Source organism: Mobula hypostoma, chromosome 4, assembly GCF_963921235.1.
Source record: "Mobula hypostoma chromosome 4, sMobHyp1.1, whole genome shotgun sequence".
NCBI classification, from domain to species: Eukaryota; Metazoa; Chordata; class Chondrichthyes; order Myliobatiformes; family Myliobatidae; genus Mobula; species Mobula hypostoma.
In genome coordinates, this window is record NC_086100.1 from 51863779 (window position 1) to 51883074 (window position 19296).

General features: G+C 40.9%; 1 protein-coding gene across 4 annotated transcripts in view; it reads right to left on the reverse strand.

Moving 5' to 3' along the window:
• The window catches only part of LOC134345314 (inactive N-acetylated-alpha-linked acidic dipeptidase-like protein 2), a 1001093-nt gene extending 982215 nt beyond the window's left edge, over positions 1-18878 (reverse strand). For 3 of the 4 annotated variants that reach the window (XM_063045781.1, XM_063045779.1, XM_063045780.1), the window contains exon 1: positions 18747-18878. Coding sequence is in view for 1 of the 4 variants with exons in the window: in XM_063045777.1 (XP_062901847.1) it covers positions 18747-18777 (31 nt within the window). In the remaining 3 variants the exon portion in view is untranslated. The remainder of the gene's footprint in view (positions 1-18746) is intronic. The other variant, XM_063045777.1, reaches the window with a different exon arrangement.
• Positions 18879-19296: the final 418 nt, after the last annotated feature.

Sequence of the window (19296 nt, forward strand, 5' to 3'; positions counted from 1 at the left end):
GGGTCCAGCCCACAAGTGCAGTTATGAAGAACGCATGTCAGCACCTTCCTTAGGAGTTTGAGAAGATTTGGCATGACATCTAAAACTTCAAATCACTTCTATAGGTGTGTGATAGAGAGTATACTGATTGGCCTCATCACAGCCTGGTATGGAAACACCTATGACCTTGAAAAGAGAATCCTACAGAAAGTAGTGGATACAGCTCAGTCCATCACAGGTTATGTCCTTCCCACCATAGAGAATATCTACATGAAATGTTGTCACAGGAAAGCAGCATCCATCATCACCACCCTGGTCGTGTTCTCTTCTCACTGCTGCCATCAGGAAAAAGGTACAGGAGCCTTAGAACTCTCTCCTCCAAGTTCAGGAACAGTTAATATCCCTCAACCATTAGGCTCTTGAATCAAATGGAATAACTTTGCTTGTCCCATCACTGAAATGGGACAACCTATGAATTCATTTTCAAATTCCCTTCATCTTATGTTCTCAATATTTTATGCTTATTTATTATTGTTGTTATTTATTTATTTTTGGATTTGCGTAGTTTGTTGTCTTTTTCACACTGGTTGCCCAATTGGTGAGGTCTTTTCATTGATTCTGTTGTGGTCATTGGATTTATTAAGTATGCCTGCAAGAAAATGAATCTAAGGTTTGTATATGATGACATAAGTATTTTGATAATAAGTTTACTTTTGAACTTTAAACAGGCTCCATGACTGAGCAGTAGCAACCTGAATTCCAAATTATCCACAACCATGTGAATGAAGGAATATGCCCTCATCTCAGACAAAAATAGCTAATACACCACGCTGTGATTTTGTCCCCTTATTCTGGTTGTCAGCCAGAAAGAACAGTTCCATAGCATCTTCGTTGTGAAATTCCCTTAAAACTCAATTGCTTTGAAATTTGAGCAATGTTGTGCCATGTTTCTTATATCACTGGACTCTTTACATTGAACAATTAAACAGGTCAAACTGCATGAAATTCATGATTCTTCTACATGTCCTGCATTCATCTGATGTGCTTATAAATGGACAAGCCTGGATTTACATAATTTATTGAGATTCAGTGCAGAATAGTCCCTTCAAGCCACACCGCCCAGCATCCCCCTACTTAACACTAGCCTAATCATGGGACAATTTACAATGGCCAATTAACCTACCAACCAGTAGGTCTTTGGACCACAGGAAGAAGCCAGAGCACCCAGAGAAAACCCACACGATCACGTGACGAATATACAAACTCCTTACAGACAGTGGTGGGAAAAAAAACCCAGATCGCTGGTTCTATAAAGTATTATGGTAACCACTTCACTACCGCACTCCCATGGAATTACATCCATGCTTAGATACTTGCCTTTCAGTGGTATCTCACATCCCATCCTAAGCCTGCAATCTCTGATTAATTTGTCAATCTGAACTCTGGCCTTACCATTTACGAGGGATGATTGATAAGTTTGTGGCCTAAGGTAGAAGGGATCAATTTTAGAAAACCTAGCACATTTATTTTTCAACATAGTCCCCTCCTACATTTACACACTTTCATTGATTCTATTTTGGTCACTGGATTTGTACAAGCACCTTGTACAACAGGGACGGCATCCTCAGCCATCTTTCCTCCTGTCTTCTCCCAGCTCCTGCCAACAAAGACCTTCAACCCAGTGTTCTCCAGAACCCACTCTGAATTCCACTATCCTGATTGGCTGACAGCACATTCCTAAGTTGAACAACAAAGCTTCTTATCGCAGCTCAAACCCAAACAAGCTGAAAGCAGTACAGACTGCTCTTGCAGAATTGCTAAAATACAGCATAGCAGTAAAAATCTTAACTAGAGTGTTACAGGTAGAAGGATTGGGGCTGATAGATGGGTAAAGATTTGTGGGTACGGTGAGCTGAATGGTTAATGGATTGGGGTGAAGACTGGCTGCGATGGATTATGCGGGTAGAGAAATCTAGTTCTCAGTGAGGGTGATTGTTCGTTGTGAGAAAGGATTGGATAGAGGAATAAGAATCAGTATTTGGGAGATGGTGTTGTTGAAGAGGCTGATCTTTGGATGGGGAATGGTTGGTAATTCAGAGTGTTGTAGGATTGCAGAAGCTGGGAGAAGACAGGGGGAAAGATGGCTGAGGATGCCGTCCCTGTTGTACAGGTGCTTTGTGCAGATGAATGGCTTCAAGAAGGAAGAACCAATACTCCTGTGGGAGACCTGTTTGTTCCAGATGGATTTTGAGCAACATTCGGAAAGTGGTGCGTACTTTCACACAGACCGAGGGTCCAGTGCGTGAGTGACAGACAGGTTCAAGAACAGCTCCAACTTAAATGCACATTTTACTGTTTAAGAGTAATGGGCCCTTTTTATTTTTTTTTCCTTTCTTTCATTTATTAACTATTTACTTAAATTAACATTCTTAAATATACTTCTTTATAATTGTATGCCGAGTACAATTTGTTATTTCTTGCCGGGGGCAGTAAATCACACAGCATTCACATAAACCAATGTTCGGGTGGGCAAAACATACCAACATCACGAATCTGGCAGGACCAAAGTTGTATATACCCAAGACATACAAAGCCTGGGAAAGGAGGGTTTCTCGCCGCGGAATCCAGTGGCTGTTCGCAAGCGACTAAAGAGTTGGTTTTCCAGAGACACCAAGTAAAAGGGGATTTCATACCTATTGGCCAACACAGCACCCTTTCCTACTCTCCGCCACTCCCACTGTCATGTTAATACCCATCTGACTTACTTTGCATGTTCCACAATGGCACAGCAAGCAACAGAGCCTTTTAAGTGCAGTACAAAACTATGAGCCTTGTGTATTACAACTTTTCCAGCAGCTGTCCCTTAAATATGACATTGATCAAAAGTGTTTAAAGTGCCTTTTGAAGTTTTCTTTAAAAGTGCCACCCACACCGGACATTCTCTCTTCTCCCCTCTCCTAGTGGGCACAAGACCAAAAGCCTGAAAGCACGTACCTCCAGAGTTAAGGAACACTTCTACCCCACTCTTGAACAGTATTCTTGCACAATAAGATGGACTCTTGGCATTACAATTTACCTTGTTATGATCTTGGACTTTACCTGTGCTGCATATTTTTAGTAGGCTTTTACAATTTATTCTGCATTTTTATTGTTTTACCTCATTATAACTCAATGCACTCTGTAATTATTTGATCTGTATAAACAGTATACAAGATAGGCTTTTTTTTTCCCCACTGTATCTTAATACTGGTGACATTAATAAACTAATACTAATACTCCCTTCATAGCTTATTTGCTATCAAGAAGACTTGGATACTATAGACTTCACAGAAGTCTTAACATTGGTTTTAGCTGATCACTGGCACTGCACAGATTCTCCTTGCACATTATTAGTAATAGTAAGCCATTTGGAAATTGCTCATTTACTAGTTTCTTCCTCTATTCTTTGTCCTTTGGTCAAATTTTACCCATCCTCATGCATTATAACCACATGAACATATTTTGTATAAAATTCTTGTCACTCTAGTCCATTGTTGATTTACATTGATTTGACATCTCAATCCAAAACTTCCTGGCTACAGTGAGATACCCCCTCATTAAGTGTGCACTAACTTTGTGGAAATCCGTTAGTGAGAACTGATGCTGAAGCTGTCTCAACCATGATGAGTCAGGCTCTTCAAAGCAATGCATCGCATGATGGAGCTACAAACCCAGAGAATTGCTTTAAAATCAGAGTAGTACCAGAATATTGGAGGGTGACAAATGTTATTCCTTTGTTCAAGAAACATAATCGGGATAACCCTGGGAATTGTAGACCAGTGAGACATCCGTCATGGGAAGCAAACTATTGGGAAATGATTCTTAGAGACATGATTTAGAAGTTTTTGAAGAAACGGTCTGATAAGGGATAGTCAGCATGGCTTTGTGACGGGCAGGTCATACCTCACAAGCTTGACTGAATTATTTGAGGAAGTGAAAAAATAAATTGATGAGGACGCTAGAACGGTGGATACGGTGCATATTCATTTTAGTAAGGCATTTGACAAGGTTTCCCACAGTAGGCTCAATCAGAGGCATGAGATCCAGGGAAACTTAGCTGTATGGATTCAGAACTGGCTTGTCCACAGAAGATAGTGGGTGATTGAGGGTAGAGCATCTGTGACTGCAGAGATCTGTTGTGGGACGCTGCTACATGTGATTTTTTTTACAAAGTGATTTGGATAAAGAAGTGAAAGGGTGGGCTAGTAGGTTTGCAGATGGCACAAAGGTTGGTGGTGTTGCAAATGGTGTTGGTTTTTAAAGGGTTACAATGGGACATTCATCGGATGCAAAGCTGCGCTGAAAAGTGCCTGGATAGTCAAATTTGAAGGCAGAACACAGTGTTAATGGTAGGATTCTTAGCAGTGAGAAGAAACCGGAAAGATCAGAATCAGGTTTATTATCACCGGCATGTGATGTGAAGTTCGTTAACTGTGCCTTAGGGATCTGTTCTGGGACCCTTACTCTTTGTGATTTTTTATAAATGACCTGGATGAGGAAGCGGAGGGATGCGTCAGTAAGTTTGCTGATGACACAAAGGTTGGAGGTGTTGTGGATAGTGTGGAGCACTGTCAGACGTTACAGCGGGACACTGATAGGATGCAAAACTGGGCTGAGAAGTGGCAGATGGAGTTCAACCCAGATAAGTGTGAGGTGGTTCATTTTGTTAAGTCAAATATGATGGCAGAATATAGTACTAATGGCAAGACTCCTGGCGGTGTGGACGATCAGAGGGATCTTGGGATCCAAGTCCATAGGACACTCAAAGCAGCTGCGCAGGTTGACTCTGTGGTTAAGAAGGCATACGGTGTATTGGCCTTCTTCAATCGTGCAATTGAATTTAGGAGCTGAGAGGTAATGTTGCAGCTATATAGGACCCTGGTCAGACCACACTTGGAGTACTGTGCTCAGTTCTGGTCGCCTCACCACAGGAAGGATGTGGAAGCCATAGAAAGGGTGCAGAGGAGATTTACAAGGATGTTGCCAGGATTGGAGAGCATGCTTTATGAAAACAGGTTGAGTGAACCCAACGTTTTCTCCTTGGAGCAACAGAGGATCAGAGGTGACCTGATAGAGGTGTCTAAGATGATGAGAGGTATTCATCATGTGGATAGTCAGAGGCTTTTGCCCAGGGCTGAAATGGTTGCCACAAGAGGACACAGGTTTAAGGTGCTGGGGAGTAGGTACAGAAGAGATATCAGGGCTAAGTTTTTTTACTCAGAGAGTGGAGAGTGTGTGGAATGGGCTGCCGGCAACAGTGGTGGAGGCAGACACGATAGGGTCTTTTAAGAGACTTTCAGATAGGTAACACACATAAAAGTTGTTGGTGAACGCAGCAGGCCAGGCAGCATCTCTAGGAAGTTAATCCTTCAGTTAGTCCTGACGAAGGGTCTCGGCCTGAAACATCGACTGCACCTCTTCCAAGAGATGCTGCCTGGCCTGCTGCGTTCACCAGCAACTTTTATGCGTGTTGCTTGAATTCCCAGCATCTGCAGAATTCCTGTTGTTTGCGTTTTCAGATAGGTACATGGAGCTTAGTGAAATAGAGGACTATAGGTAAACCAAGTAATTTCTAAGGTAAGGACACATTCGGCACAACTCTGTAGGCCAAAGGGCCTGTATTGTGCTGTAGGTTTTCTATGTTTCTATGTTTTTAGCAGCAGCAGTTCAATGCAATACCATAATCTAGCAGAGAGAGAAAAAAAATAAAAATAATAAGTAAATCAAATACAGTATAAATATATTGAATAGATTTAAAAACCATGCAAAAATACAGAAATATGGTATATTAAAGAAGTGAGGTAGTGTCCAAGGGTTCAATGTCCATTTAGGAATCGAATGGCAGAGGGGAAGAAGCTGTTCCTGAATCACTGAGTGTGTGCTTTCAGGCTTCTGTACCTCCTACCTGATGGTAACAGTGAGAAAAGGGCATGTCCTGGGTGCTGGACGTCCTTAATAATGGATGCTGCCTTTCTGAGATACTGCTTCCTGAAGATGCCCTCGGTACTTTGTAGGTTAGTACCCAAGTTGGATCTGACTAGATTTACAACCTTCTACAGCTTCTTTCGGTCCTGTGCAGTAGCCCCTCCATACCACACAGTGACGCAGCCTGTCAGAATGCTCTCCACGGTACAACTACAGAAGTTTTTGAGTGTATTTCTTGACATGCCAAATCTCTTCAAACTCCTAATGAAGTATAGTTGCTGTTTTGCCTTCTTTATAACTGCATCGATATGTTGGGACCAGGTTAGATCCTCAGAGATCTTGACACCCAGGAATTTGAAACTGTTCACTCTCTGCAGTTCTGACCTCTCTATGAGTCCACGTCCATATATCCCTCAAAATTGCCGCACAAGTTGATAGGGTGGTTCAGAAGTCATATGGTGTGTTGGCTTTCATTAGTCAGGGGATTAAGTTCAAGAGCCATGAGGTCATGTTACAGTTCCATAAAGCTCTTAAGAGTATTGTGTTCAGTTCTGCTTGCCTCATTATAGGATAGATGTGAAAGCTTTAGAGAGAGTGCAGAAGACATTGGTCTGGATTAGAGAGCATGTCTTATGAGGGAGGGTAGGTTGAGTGAGCCAGGACAATTCTCTTTGGACCAAAGGGGGATGAGAGGTGACTTGATAGAGCTATACAATATGATAAGAGACATGAAGTGGACTACCAGAGACTTTTCCTCATAGCTAATAAGACGGAGCATAATTTTAAGATGACTGGTGGAAAGTATGGTGAAAGATATCAGAAGTAGGTTTTTTTTCCTCACATTGAGTGCTGGGTGCATGGAATGCATTTCCAGGAATGTGTGGGAGGCAGATACATTAGGGACATTTAAAAGACTCTTGCGTACGCACATGGATGAAAGAAAAATGGAGAACAATGGGGGAGGGAAGGTTTAGACTGATCTAAAGATTAAAAGGTCAGCACAACATTGTGGTCTGAAGGCCTGTACCGAGCTGCACCGTTCTATCATTTATGTTCAACTTCAAATTGCACACAAACACCTCCATAATTTTATATATACTAACGTCTGGTGATGCAAGTTACAAGCTTCATATTGGACAATTTCACACTAGACCAGATGTTTCCAGATAGTGTAACATTTAACAAGCTTGTTAAAAATTGAAGTAATGCAATGCTAATTCCTCAGATGCAGTTACCTGAACTTCATCTTTTGATTACCTACTGCACTTTTGAGCAATATAGGGCATCTAAATAAACATCATCAACTATTTTTAATCAACTAAATGGCAAATTTTCTTCTTTTTTTCCCCCTACAGGAAATAGTCCAAGACAATAAAATGACTTTTAAGCATCCATTGAAGCACCACTTAAATGTATTAATTGCATTTGATTTCACCACTTTCTCTGACACTTCATGACTGTTCTATTTATTATAAATTATTATGATTGCACATTTAGATGGAGACTTAACAAAGATTTTTACTCATGTATGTGAAGGATGTAAGCAATAAAGTGAATTCAATTCAATTCCAGGCATCAGCCACTCTCATATATAAAAGACTGATCCCTCAAATCCCCTTTAAAACTCCTTCCTCACACCTTAAAATCAATGCTCTTATGTTTATGATACTACTACAATAGGAAATTGATTTTGACTACCATATCTATGCTTCTGATTATCTTCACTTTTTCTATCAGGTTACCTTCAGTCTTATTCATGCTAAGGAAAACAATCCCTGCCTATCCAATCTCTCCTCATAATCTTGTTCTTCTAACAAAAAAAAACGAAATAACATCAGAAAATAGTGGAAATTTTCACAGTATCTGCAGAGAAAAATACAATTTCATATCAAAGACTTTCAATTTATTAACATGTTAAGGCTTTCTCTCTCTGAAGATGCCGCTTACTGGGTTGTTTTATTTATTTATTTCGAGACAGCACAGCAACCAGCCAACGAGCCCGCACCACCCAATTACACTCATGTGACCAATTCATCTACTTCTTCACAGTGCATCTTAGCAATGTGGAAGGAAACCGGAGCATCTAGATTGTTCTCAATTTTTCTATCTTCCTTTTGGGTATGCAATATCTATGCAAACACGAGGAAATCTGCAGATGCTGGAATTTCAAGCAACACACATAAAAGTTGCTGGTGAACGCAGCAGGCCAGGCAGCATCTCTAGGAAGAGGAACAGTCGAGGTTTCGGGCCAAGACCCTTCGTCAGGACTAACTGAAAGAAGAGCTAGTAAAAGATTTGAAAGTGGGAGGGGGAGGGGGAGATCTGAAATGATAGGAGAAGACAGGAGGGGGAGGGATGGAGCCAAGAGCTGGACAGTTGATTGGCAAAAGGGATATGAGAGGATCATGGGACAGGAGGCCTAGGGAGAAAGAAAAGGGGGGGGGAGCCCAAAGGATGGTCAGGGGGTATAGTGAGAGGGACAGAGGGAGAAAAAGGAGAGAGAGAAAAAGAATGTGTGCATATAAATAAATAATGGATGGTGTACGAGGGGGAGGTGAGGCAATAGCGGAAGTTTGAGAAGTCAATGTTAATGCCATCAGGTTGGAGGCTACCCAGACGGAATATAAAGTCTTGTTCCTCCAACCTGAGTGTGGCTTCATCTTTACAGTAGAGGAGGCCGTGGATAGACATATCAGAATGGGAATGGCACGTGGAATTAAAATGTGTGGCCACTGGGAGATCCTGCTTTCTCTGGTGGACAGAGCGTAGGTGTTCAGCGAAATGATCTCCCAGTCTGTGTCGGCTCTTGCCAGTATATAGAAGGCCACATCAGGAGCACCGGACGCAGTATATCACCCCAGCCGACTCACAGGTGAAGTGTCGCCTCACCTGGAAGGACTGTCTGGGACCCTGAATGGTGGTGAGGGAGGAAGTGTAAGGTAGGCCTAGCTATGCCTGCCTTTTTGTTGGCTTTGTGGAACAATCTATGTTCCAAACCTATTCTGGTATCTGGTTCCTGCATGCATGCTGAGCTCATTGACTTCATTAAATTTGCCTCCAACTTTCACCCTGCCCTCACCTCCCTCCCCTTTCTAGATCTTTGTCTGTCTCTGGAGACAGCTTATCTACTGATGTCTACTATAAGCCTACTGACTCTCACAGCTATCTGGACTATTCCTCTTCTCACCCGGTCTCTTGCAAAAATGCCATCCCCTTCTCGTAATTCCTCCGTCTCCACCGCATCTGCTCTCAGGATGAGGCTTTTCATTCCAGGACGAGGGAGATGTCCTCCTTTTTCAAAGAAAGGGGCTTCCCTTCCTCCACCATCAACTCTGCTCTCAAACGCATCTCCCCCATTTCACGCACATCTGCTCTCACTCCATCCTCCCGCCACCCCACTAGGAATAGGGTTCCCCTGGTCCTCACCTACCACCCCACCAGCCTCCGGGTCCAACATATTATTCTCCGTAACTTCTGCCACCTCCAACGGGATCCCACCACTAAGCACATCTTTCCCTCCCCCCCCACCCTGCTTTCCACAGGGATCGCTCCCTACACGACTCCCTTGTCCATTCGTCCCCCCCAATCCCTCCCCACCGATCTCCCGCCTGGCACTGATCCTTGTAAGCGGAACAAGTGCTACACATGCTCTTACACTTCCTCCCTCACCACTATTCAGGGCCCCAGACAGTCCTTCCAGGTGAGGTGACACTTCCCCTGTGAGTCGGCTGGGGTGATATACTGCGCCCGGTGCTCCCGATGTGGCCTTTTATATATTGGTGAGACCCGACGCAGACTGGGAGATCATTTTGCTGAAAACCTACGCTCTGTTCACCAGAGAAAGCAGGATCTCCCAGTGGCCACAAATTTTAACTCCACATCCCATTTTGATACATCTATCCACGGCCTCCTCTACTGTGAAGATGAAGCCACACTCAGATTGGAGGAACAACACCTTACATTCCGTCTGGGTAGCCTCCAACCTGATGGCATGAACATTGACTTCTCAACTTCCACTAATGCCCCACCTCCCCCTCGTACCCCATCTGTTATTTATTTATATACACACACATTCTTTTTCTCTCTCTCCTTTTTCTCCTTCTGTCCCTCTCACTATACCTCTTGCCCATCCTCTGGGCTTTTTCCCTCCCTCCCCCTTTTCTTTCTCTCTAGGCCTCCTGTCCCATGATCCTCTCATATCCCTTTTGCCAATCAACTGTCCAGCTCTTGGCTCCATCCCTCCCCCTCCTGTCTTCTCCTATCATTTTGGATCTCCCCCTCCCCCTTTCAAATCTCTTACTAGCTCTTCTTTCAGTTACTCCTGATGAAGGGTCTCGGCCCGAAACGTCGACTGTACCTCTTCCTGGAGATGCTGCCTGACCTGCTGCATTCACCAGCAACTTTTATGTGTTGCATGCAATATCTATTTTGTTCTTGTATATATTGTCACAAAACTGTTCTGTCCATTAGAATGCACAACACCACTTTTGGAAGAGTTTGAAATCGATTGAATGCTATCATCCAAATACAAATGGAACATTTCAGCAATATTCTATCTTACATTTTAAATATACTGATATATTTTATTCAATGACTTGAAGCTGGGCTGCAATTATTGTTTCATAAAGTAGGTTCAATATTTATTTAACGAATTTGCAAACATTGCAACAAGTCAAAAAAGATACACTGACCTATTTTCACATTTTACGCCTATTCGTGGAATGAACAATAAGATTCTTTATTTAAAGTTCTTCACATTATGTAAATAATCTGCAACTAAGAAAGTATTTCAGTTCTGCTCTGAATAAATTTCGTATGCAACAGAAAGATCAGTCTATTTTCCCAGCAATGGAAATTTATGCCAATTCTGAAAATGATTCAAGTAAACGTTCAGTATTGGGTTCAACTTATAAAATTTAGAGTGTACAATGCAAGCAGAAAACTGTGCAAGCAATGAAAGAAAATGTATCAGATTGATTTAACCATATCCAATTTTGGGAGAGGGCCAACTCCTTCGGCATCAGTCTCTAGCTTTAATTTATCCAAACTATAGTAAGAATCTGCTCTTTCAATTACTGTTAGGCAGATTTCAAGGACAAATTTGTAAATCACTTTACAATTGTTTACATCCAAGTTTGCTGATCAGGACTCCCGCAATTTTAAGTCATTTCAAGTTCATTTATTGTCATCTGACTAAGTATATACAACCAAATGAAACAATATTCCTCCAGATCATGGTGCACCCACCTTACATATATCACACACAGCACATAAGCCAAAAATATACTATAATACTACAATTGAAAATGCATGTAGTAAAGCTTAGCACAGGTAAACAGCAAACAGTCCCAGAGATGAAATCTCAGTGGTGGCAGCGTATAGCTATCACAGAACAGTATAGCACATGATGTTGTTCGAAACTAATTTTGCATGGTAGCATAGCGATTAGCAAAACAGAACCAACAACCCGGGTTTAATTCTGCCGCTGTCTGGAAGAAGTTTGTACATTCTCCCTGTGACCACATGGGTTTCCTCCTGGTATTCCACTTTCCTCCCATATTCCAAAGATGTGCAGGTTAGTATTTTAATTGTTCACCTAGGTATAATTGGGCAGTGTGGGCTCATTGAGCAGGAAGGCCTGGAACTAGAGTTGCTGTGCTGTAACTCTAAACTAAAAAAATTAATTGAACTAGTCGTTAAAAGCCTAACTAAGTGAGTCCCTTCTGCCCACACAAGTCTATATCCCCAGTCTCTGCATACCCATGTGCCGGTCTAAGAGCATCGTAAATGTTTCTATGATATTTGCCTCAAATAGCAACCTTGAAGCACCCGTCACTCTGTGTTAAAAAAACTTGTCCCCCACATCTCCTTTGATTCAGATTCATCTTATATATCAATAAAACATACAGTGAAATGTTTCATTTGTGTTTACAACAAACAGAACCTAAGGATGTGCTGGAGGCAGCCCTCAAGTATCACCATTCTAGCACCAACATAGCATGCTTGACACAACAACACAGAACACAAGAAACAATGAAATAACAGCAGCAAAACAAGTCCAATTCCTTCCTCCCACCCATGAACATACACAGTTTTCCAACCCCAGGACAGTCCGTCTCTGATCTCCATTCTCTAGTGGACTCACAGTTAATGGGTTTTGACTTCTGCAGTGGATGCACGGCTCCAGCCATCAGGCTTCAACGTCCAGACCTCTGATTGACCTTCAATCTTCAACCTTCAGTAGTCGCCGATGATGACTAATGAGTAGCCCCGAAACTCCAGACTCTCCAATGACAAGGCCCCGAGCACCAGGCCTCAAACTCCACGCTATGCCTTTTTGACTACCCTATCAACTTTTGTAGCCACTTTCACAGAGGCTTTGATTTGGACTCGAAGATCCTTCATCAGCACTGTTAAGGGTCCTGCCATTAATTGTGTATTGACCCCTTACCTTTGATCTCCCAAAGTGCAACATCTCACACTTAGCCAAATTAAACACCATCTGTCATTTCTCCAGCCATATCTGCAACTGATCTATATCCTGTTGTATCCTTTGGAAATCTTCTACACTTTCAACAATGCTATCAATCTTTGTATCATCTGTGAAATTACTAGCTATCTATGCATGGTTACATCCAAGTCATTATATATAAAATCACAAACAGCAGTATGGATCCCTGCACCACCGATCAGACCTCCAGCTAAAATAAATCCCACTATCCACAACCTTCTGTCTTCCATGCGCAAGATACTTCTGAATCCACCAGCACACTGTGGATCCCTTGCATCTCAAACCTTCTGGATGAGCCTACCACATGAGACCTTGTCAAATGCCCTACTAAAAACCAAATAGATAACATCCACAGCTCTAAACTTATTAATCACCTTTATTACCTCCTCAGTAAACTTCATCAAATTAATAAGATATTGTTTATACTACACAAAGCCATGCTGATTCCCTAATTAAGCCATGGCTCTCCAATTGCTCAAATTCTATCACCAAGAATCTTCTCCAACGGCTTCCCTACCAGTGATATGCGACTCCTGGTTTACAGTTTCTAGGATTATCACTATTTCCCTTCATGAACAAAGAAACAACATTAGCTACTCCCTACGTTTCACATAAATTTATTCAAATATTAGTGATCACATTTAAGAAGGTCACAAAATCACTGAAACATAGATGAAAACTGAATATTTTACATATCTTCTTTTCTATGTTACCTGGTCTACAGAGTTAGCATTTTAAGTCTCCATTAAGCAAACACTACAGCAAGTGGAAAAAAGGGAAATATGACATTCTTGAAAAATTATAATTTGTACTGCAATTAAAAATATTGTACATCTCCCCAGTGGGTGTTTTTAGGTGAATCAGATTCTTCCTAATCCAATTTACCAGAACTCTTCCGGGGTGTTCATTTATCTAAAAATATAAACACAGCAAATTCTTGGAGACGACACATCCATGAGATAATCAAAAAGCATAATTGCAAGTATCAGAACACTTTGGGCTTTGTCCTCTGCAACAGGAATATGAACTAAAGTCATTAACTTCTTCAGTAACATTTATACTTAATCTGCAAAACTGAGACTACTTTGCAACTCCGATAAAGTTGTTCTACAATTTGCAACGAAACAGACAAGCATCCTTCAATCAATCATCAAACTTTCATAAATTACCTCATTTCCTTCCCTTCTCAGGTTTACTTGTGAATAAATTCAAGACAAGGTTGAATATCCGGAAAAACAACATGCACAGCTTCCAGAATTTACAGTTAGCATTTCAATCACTTGCAATTGAATGTATTTGTTTTCAAACTATAAAAGTAGACTGATATAATCAGATTTATTTATTGCTCACTGGATAGGCATCCTTCAGAACACATCGTTCTAGTTAAATTAAATGTTGAGGGAATAATTTTGGAAGACCAACCAACTGATTCTGTTAAACTAAAAAGAAAGTATTTTAAAATTTATGATGACAAAATTTGTTTGAATCAATAGCAAATGCACAAATTACACTTGCTCTGACTGCAGGGTCTCACTTGACCTAGAAAGTCACAATCTGACACAAAACATTCAAGTCCAAGTCCAGCAATCCTTGAAAAATATAAAAATTGCCAAGTAAGTTCATCGGAGGAATGAAATACAAATAATTTTTAAGCTAAATTCACATTGTGAATATTTTAATGCATTTTGATTATGGACATCAAAATAATGAATGTTTTCACAAGGGAAGCATGATGTGCAGTACTCTAAGTTCTTAAAATGATTCACTTTATCAACTGTATTATTTCTTGACTAATTGTTCAGGATGGGTTCCAATTAATCACCAGTAGTTTTTGAAACTTTCTACCATGTGCATTACTTCATAATTCTTATTTCTACAGTTATTAATTTAACACAGTCTTACTTTATGCAATATCACAAGTGGAAAGTATGATTTTTATAAGAAATCCTCTGATTTGCAAGTTTTATTATACATTAATGAATATGAAAACCTTATCTGATGTGACTGGTAAATCAGAGACTGTTGTTTTATAAGATCAGGAACAAAAAGGACAGATCATTTCAGGTTACTTAAAAGGACACAAAGTCAAAACGAAAACAACAGGAATTCTGCAGATGCTGGAAATTCAAGCAACACACATCAAAGTTGCTGGTGAACGCAGCAGGCCAGGCAGCATTGTCAGAGAATACAAAGTTTAATAAACTATGAACTAGCAAGTTGTTACAAATTGAAGTAAAATATTAGACAATGTGATTCACATATTATATGTTCTTGAAGAGCTATTATTTCTTTATGTTTGTATCGTAGGACATGGCAAGCATCAGATAACACAACGGATTGATGCATTACAAAGTAAATTCAGAGTTGGAATGCAAACAACAGGAATTCTGCAGATGCTGGAAATTCAAGCAACACACATCAAAGTTGCTGGTGAACGCAGCAGGCCAGGCAGCATCTATAGGAAGAGGCGCAGTCGACGTTTCAGGCCGAGACCCTTCGTCAGGACTAACTGAAGGAAGAGCCTGACGAAGGGTCTCGGCCTGAAACGTCGACTGCGCCTCTTCCTATAGATGCTGCCTGGCCTGCTGCGTTCACCAGCAACTTTGATGTGTGTTGTCAGAGTTGGAATGTACAGGATTTGTAATTACAATGGAACATCTTCTCTGGCATTGTTCCAAACTGATTTGGAGGAAATAATTCTGTGTCATGTAAAAGATATCAAAGTCATAAATTTAGTTTTTGAATTAGGCTAATTGTATTTTTTGTTGGATGTTTGTACATGACAAAGATGTGTTTGAGTTTGAGAATTTGAAGCTTTAATAATAATTAAATATACAGTTAAAATGTGATTACAATATCCTAAGCTGTGCTGGAATCATTCAAAAGGAGAAAAAAGCCATGTTTCAGTCGGTTAAATTTTCCTCTAACAAACAGCATCATATACAAGTGTTCGAAGCATACAAAGAATCATTGGCGATCGTCATGGAGCAGAAATCGGAAAAAGTAACTGTTGGAGAAAGAAGGCCAAATTTCAAAAGCTGACATCAAACCCATGCATTGAATCAAACCTCTAATTCTTTTTTTTAAAATTACTATTTTCAGGAGATAGAGGAGTTAAAATATTAATACATTCCAGTCGGATTGAAGTCACTTATGAGCCAAAAGAAAGGAAGATTTTCTTCACAAAATTATATTAATAAGCATATTTGAATGACAATCCATTACTTTCATGATTGGGGATTCACAGAGCATTTTCCTATCTAAAGTATGGAATTATGCCATGACCTCTGCTGTGTTTGGATTATTAATTTGATAACACAACCACTTTGGGCTGCAATCCTCACATGCCAGATTGGAAAACATGTCTACGTGAAAGCAAGCTGAAGGTCAAGGAATGAGATCTAATCTGGGGTAACAATCTGAGCAAAAAATAGGCTGCAAGTGGGTTTAGATAAATATATATGATTATGAGAGAGAAAGATAGGGGAGAATTTTTTTTAAAAAAAAACTATCTCCTGTAGTTAGGGTATTTAAAACAAAAGGGCATAGTTTTAAGATAAGTTACAGATTTCAGTTAGAGATACAGTGCAGAAACAGGCCCTTTAGCCAATCAAGCCTGTGCTGATCCACCAACTATCTACTTATACTAGTCCTACATGATCCCATTTTATTCCCCCCATATTCCAATCAACTCTCCCCAAATTCCACGATCCTCCTACATACTCAGGGAAATTTACCGTGGCCAGTTAACCTACCAGCACACGTATCACTAGGATGAAAGAGGAAACCAGAGCACAGGGAGGACATGCAAACTCCACATGGACAGCAAGACCATAATCAAGATTGCAGCCAGGTCCTTGATGCAGCGAGGCAGCTGCTCTACTAGCTGTGCCACTGTGGTGTCTATCAGGGATTATTGAGTATTTTTTGAAAATTTTATATACACAGAGAGTGGCTGATAATCTGGAACACGTGCCCAGAGAAGGCAGTGGAATCAAATACAAGCACAATATTTAAATCAGCAAGGCATAGAAGGATACAGTCCTAATGCTGACAAATGGAATTAGTGTCAATAGGCAAAAAATTCAGCTGGCTGTGGTGGGCTGACATAACACTGGACTCTTATGACACATGACAAATGTGCCCATCGACTATCTCGGCTTCATCTCATTCCCATTCTTATTTCCCTATAACTTGCTCTCAACTGCAACAATCAACTTCTCATACAGTTACCCTCTGGGCAAGTTACAACAGTCAATTGACCAAGCAACCAACATTCATCAGAATCAGAATCAGGTTTATTATCACCGGCGTCTGACGTAAAATGTGTTAACTTAGCAGCAACAGTTCAATGCAGTTCATATCTCTCTTGTGTGGAGAAAACTGGAATTTGGGGAAACCTATGTGGTCATATGAAAACATGCAAACTCCACACAAAGTACCAGAGTTGAAGACTGAACTAGAACAGAATTAATTTAGGACAGGGGCTCTATCTGCTATGCCTTTTTGCCACCCTTTGGTAGGCAACTTAATGCTCAGAGCTGCAAGCAGGCAAAAATCAAACTTTCTTTAACTGATAACTTTGCCCAGATTTCAAATTATTGTGTTTATATTTGGCTTGAGGTCCATCGATGTCTAAAGTCTGGAGATTAATCAGCTCAGCTTCACTCGGGGCAGTGGTTCACTATGTAAAAGTTTAATGTCTACGTTTTTGTCCCAGAACACAAGTAACTCATCACACCAGCCTAAAACAAAGCACCCAACCAGTAAATCAAATCTTAACCCATCTTTCAGTTCTTAGCACGTTTTTTTTTAAAAAGACTGTTCCTTTTTGATTCTGCATTTAATAAGTAGACCAATGACAGATTCTACAAGTTAATTTTAACAGTGAGAATCAAGAAGGAACAGTCTTTAAAAAAGTGTGCAATGAACTGAAAGATAGTTAAGATTTGAGTTGCTGATTGGGGAAAAGTGTAGAGTTGGAAGATTCAAGTCTAAATGGGAAGTACACGAAAACATGACCATGTAAGTAAATAGGAACACGCGGAAGAAAATATATTTCCATTAGTAGTTTCGTGTTTTGTAAGTATTATAAACCTGTAAACATCCCAGCATCATTCACCATCAGAAAACTATGAAATATTGTTTTGCTTCAATACATTTATTACCAGAAAGAATGAGGTTATTGGTGGTTCAGCAGACCCATTCTGAAGTCTGCTCACCAGGGATCAGGAATCCCTTAAACCTGTCATTAGTGTCCCAATCAAGGTGTATACATTCAACTACTTCAAAATTAGTTTTGATCACCAGTGTTAATAAAAAAGATATTTTTAAAAATTCATACAAAAAACTAATTGAACAAGTGGGAAGGACAGTGGCTTCCTGACTAATACTTTGTAAACTAATCTTGGGGCCTGATTTAATGCAGTATGTGGATATACTTAATTGCTTAATTGATTTGTACACAGACTACAAAAGATAAATATCATTGGGCAGTGACTTAACTGCAGGGGGCTTAGCTAGTGGACCAAAAGGAAAATAATTTTTAAAACATCTATACAGTATATGAATGCCACTCCTTCAGACTTTCAACACCTTTTATTTACCACACACAGCAGAACTGAGCATCTGTGGAAGTGCCTCTGGCAAAACGAATGATGGCCACAATGAGGTGCCTTGCTGTGACAAAAGTTGCGTGGAGATGCAAGTTTCAACAGTACTTCAGGTTACATATTGTATATGTTATTTTTATATAGAGGCCCGATGGTAGTCTTAGCTAGCGAGTTATATCATTTGGAAGCAGCCCCTCTTACGCCGATTTAAAGATGTTACTTGGTGGCAATATCTCACTATTAACAAACATTCTCTTCTAACTGCTTCACTCTTCTCCTCCACTACTCTGCCGAGAACCCCTGATTGAGCTGGAGGGCCGCGCCGGGCCTAGCGCAGGCGGCCAGCGGCCTTCCTTACTTAACTCGGGCCGCGCTCACAGCACTTGGGGGCCGGTCCCAGCGACCGGAAAACCCGGGGAGGTGATGGGAGGAGGACGGCCGCCCGCCACCCACAACGGGCAAGAGTGGGCGCCGTATCCCCGGCAACAGACGAGTACTACCCCTCAGGAGAGCGGCGGGGAAGCGGCATCGGGAGCAGCATACCCCCCGCCCCCGGGAACCTGCCGTTCCACACCTCAACGCCCAGCACCTGGCTTGGCTCGATCGTGATAAACGCGCAGCAGCTCACTCAGCGCAGACTCCAAGTCTGCATCCGTCTGTTTGCAGAAGCAATTACCAACCTGCTGTCGAGGAGTTATGCGTTGATGCCATTTCTTTTATTTTTCCTTGTTTCTCTCAGTTACAGTCCGACACACCCCTTCAATTTACTCCATTCCCTACAGCAGGTTCCCAAACTCGCTCCCCTCCTACTTATTAGCAACAGCATTAAAAACAGGAGTGGCAATGCGCACTTGGAACAAACTTCAGGCAATCTAATTTATAAGTTACAGGAATCGCTCCAGCTCCACTTTTAACGACAAATTAACTTCTTTTTTGGAAACTTCAAACTATTGTTAAAAAATCATTCCGAATCACCAAGCCATTCTGGGAAATGATACCAATTAAATATTCTTTGAGAATGCAGTTGTTCGAAGACTGTTCATTTCAAAAATAAAGTCAGCAGTATTTCGGGACGTTCGGAGTTGAAGAAAAATCCCACTGCGGAAAATATGAACTAAAAGTCCAAATAATCTTTGTCAGTGCAGGTGCTAATAATACTGCGCTATGAATCCTTGCATGTATTGTTAATTTTCATTTTTCCAACCGGCATTTAAATGTTGTCTTTATAAT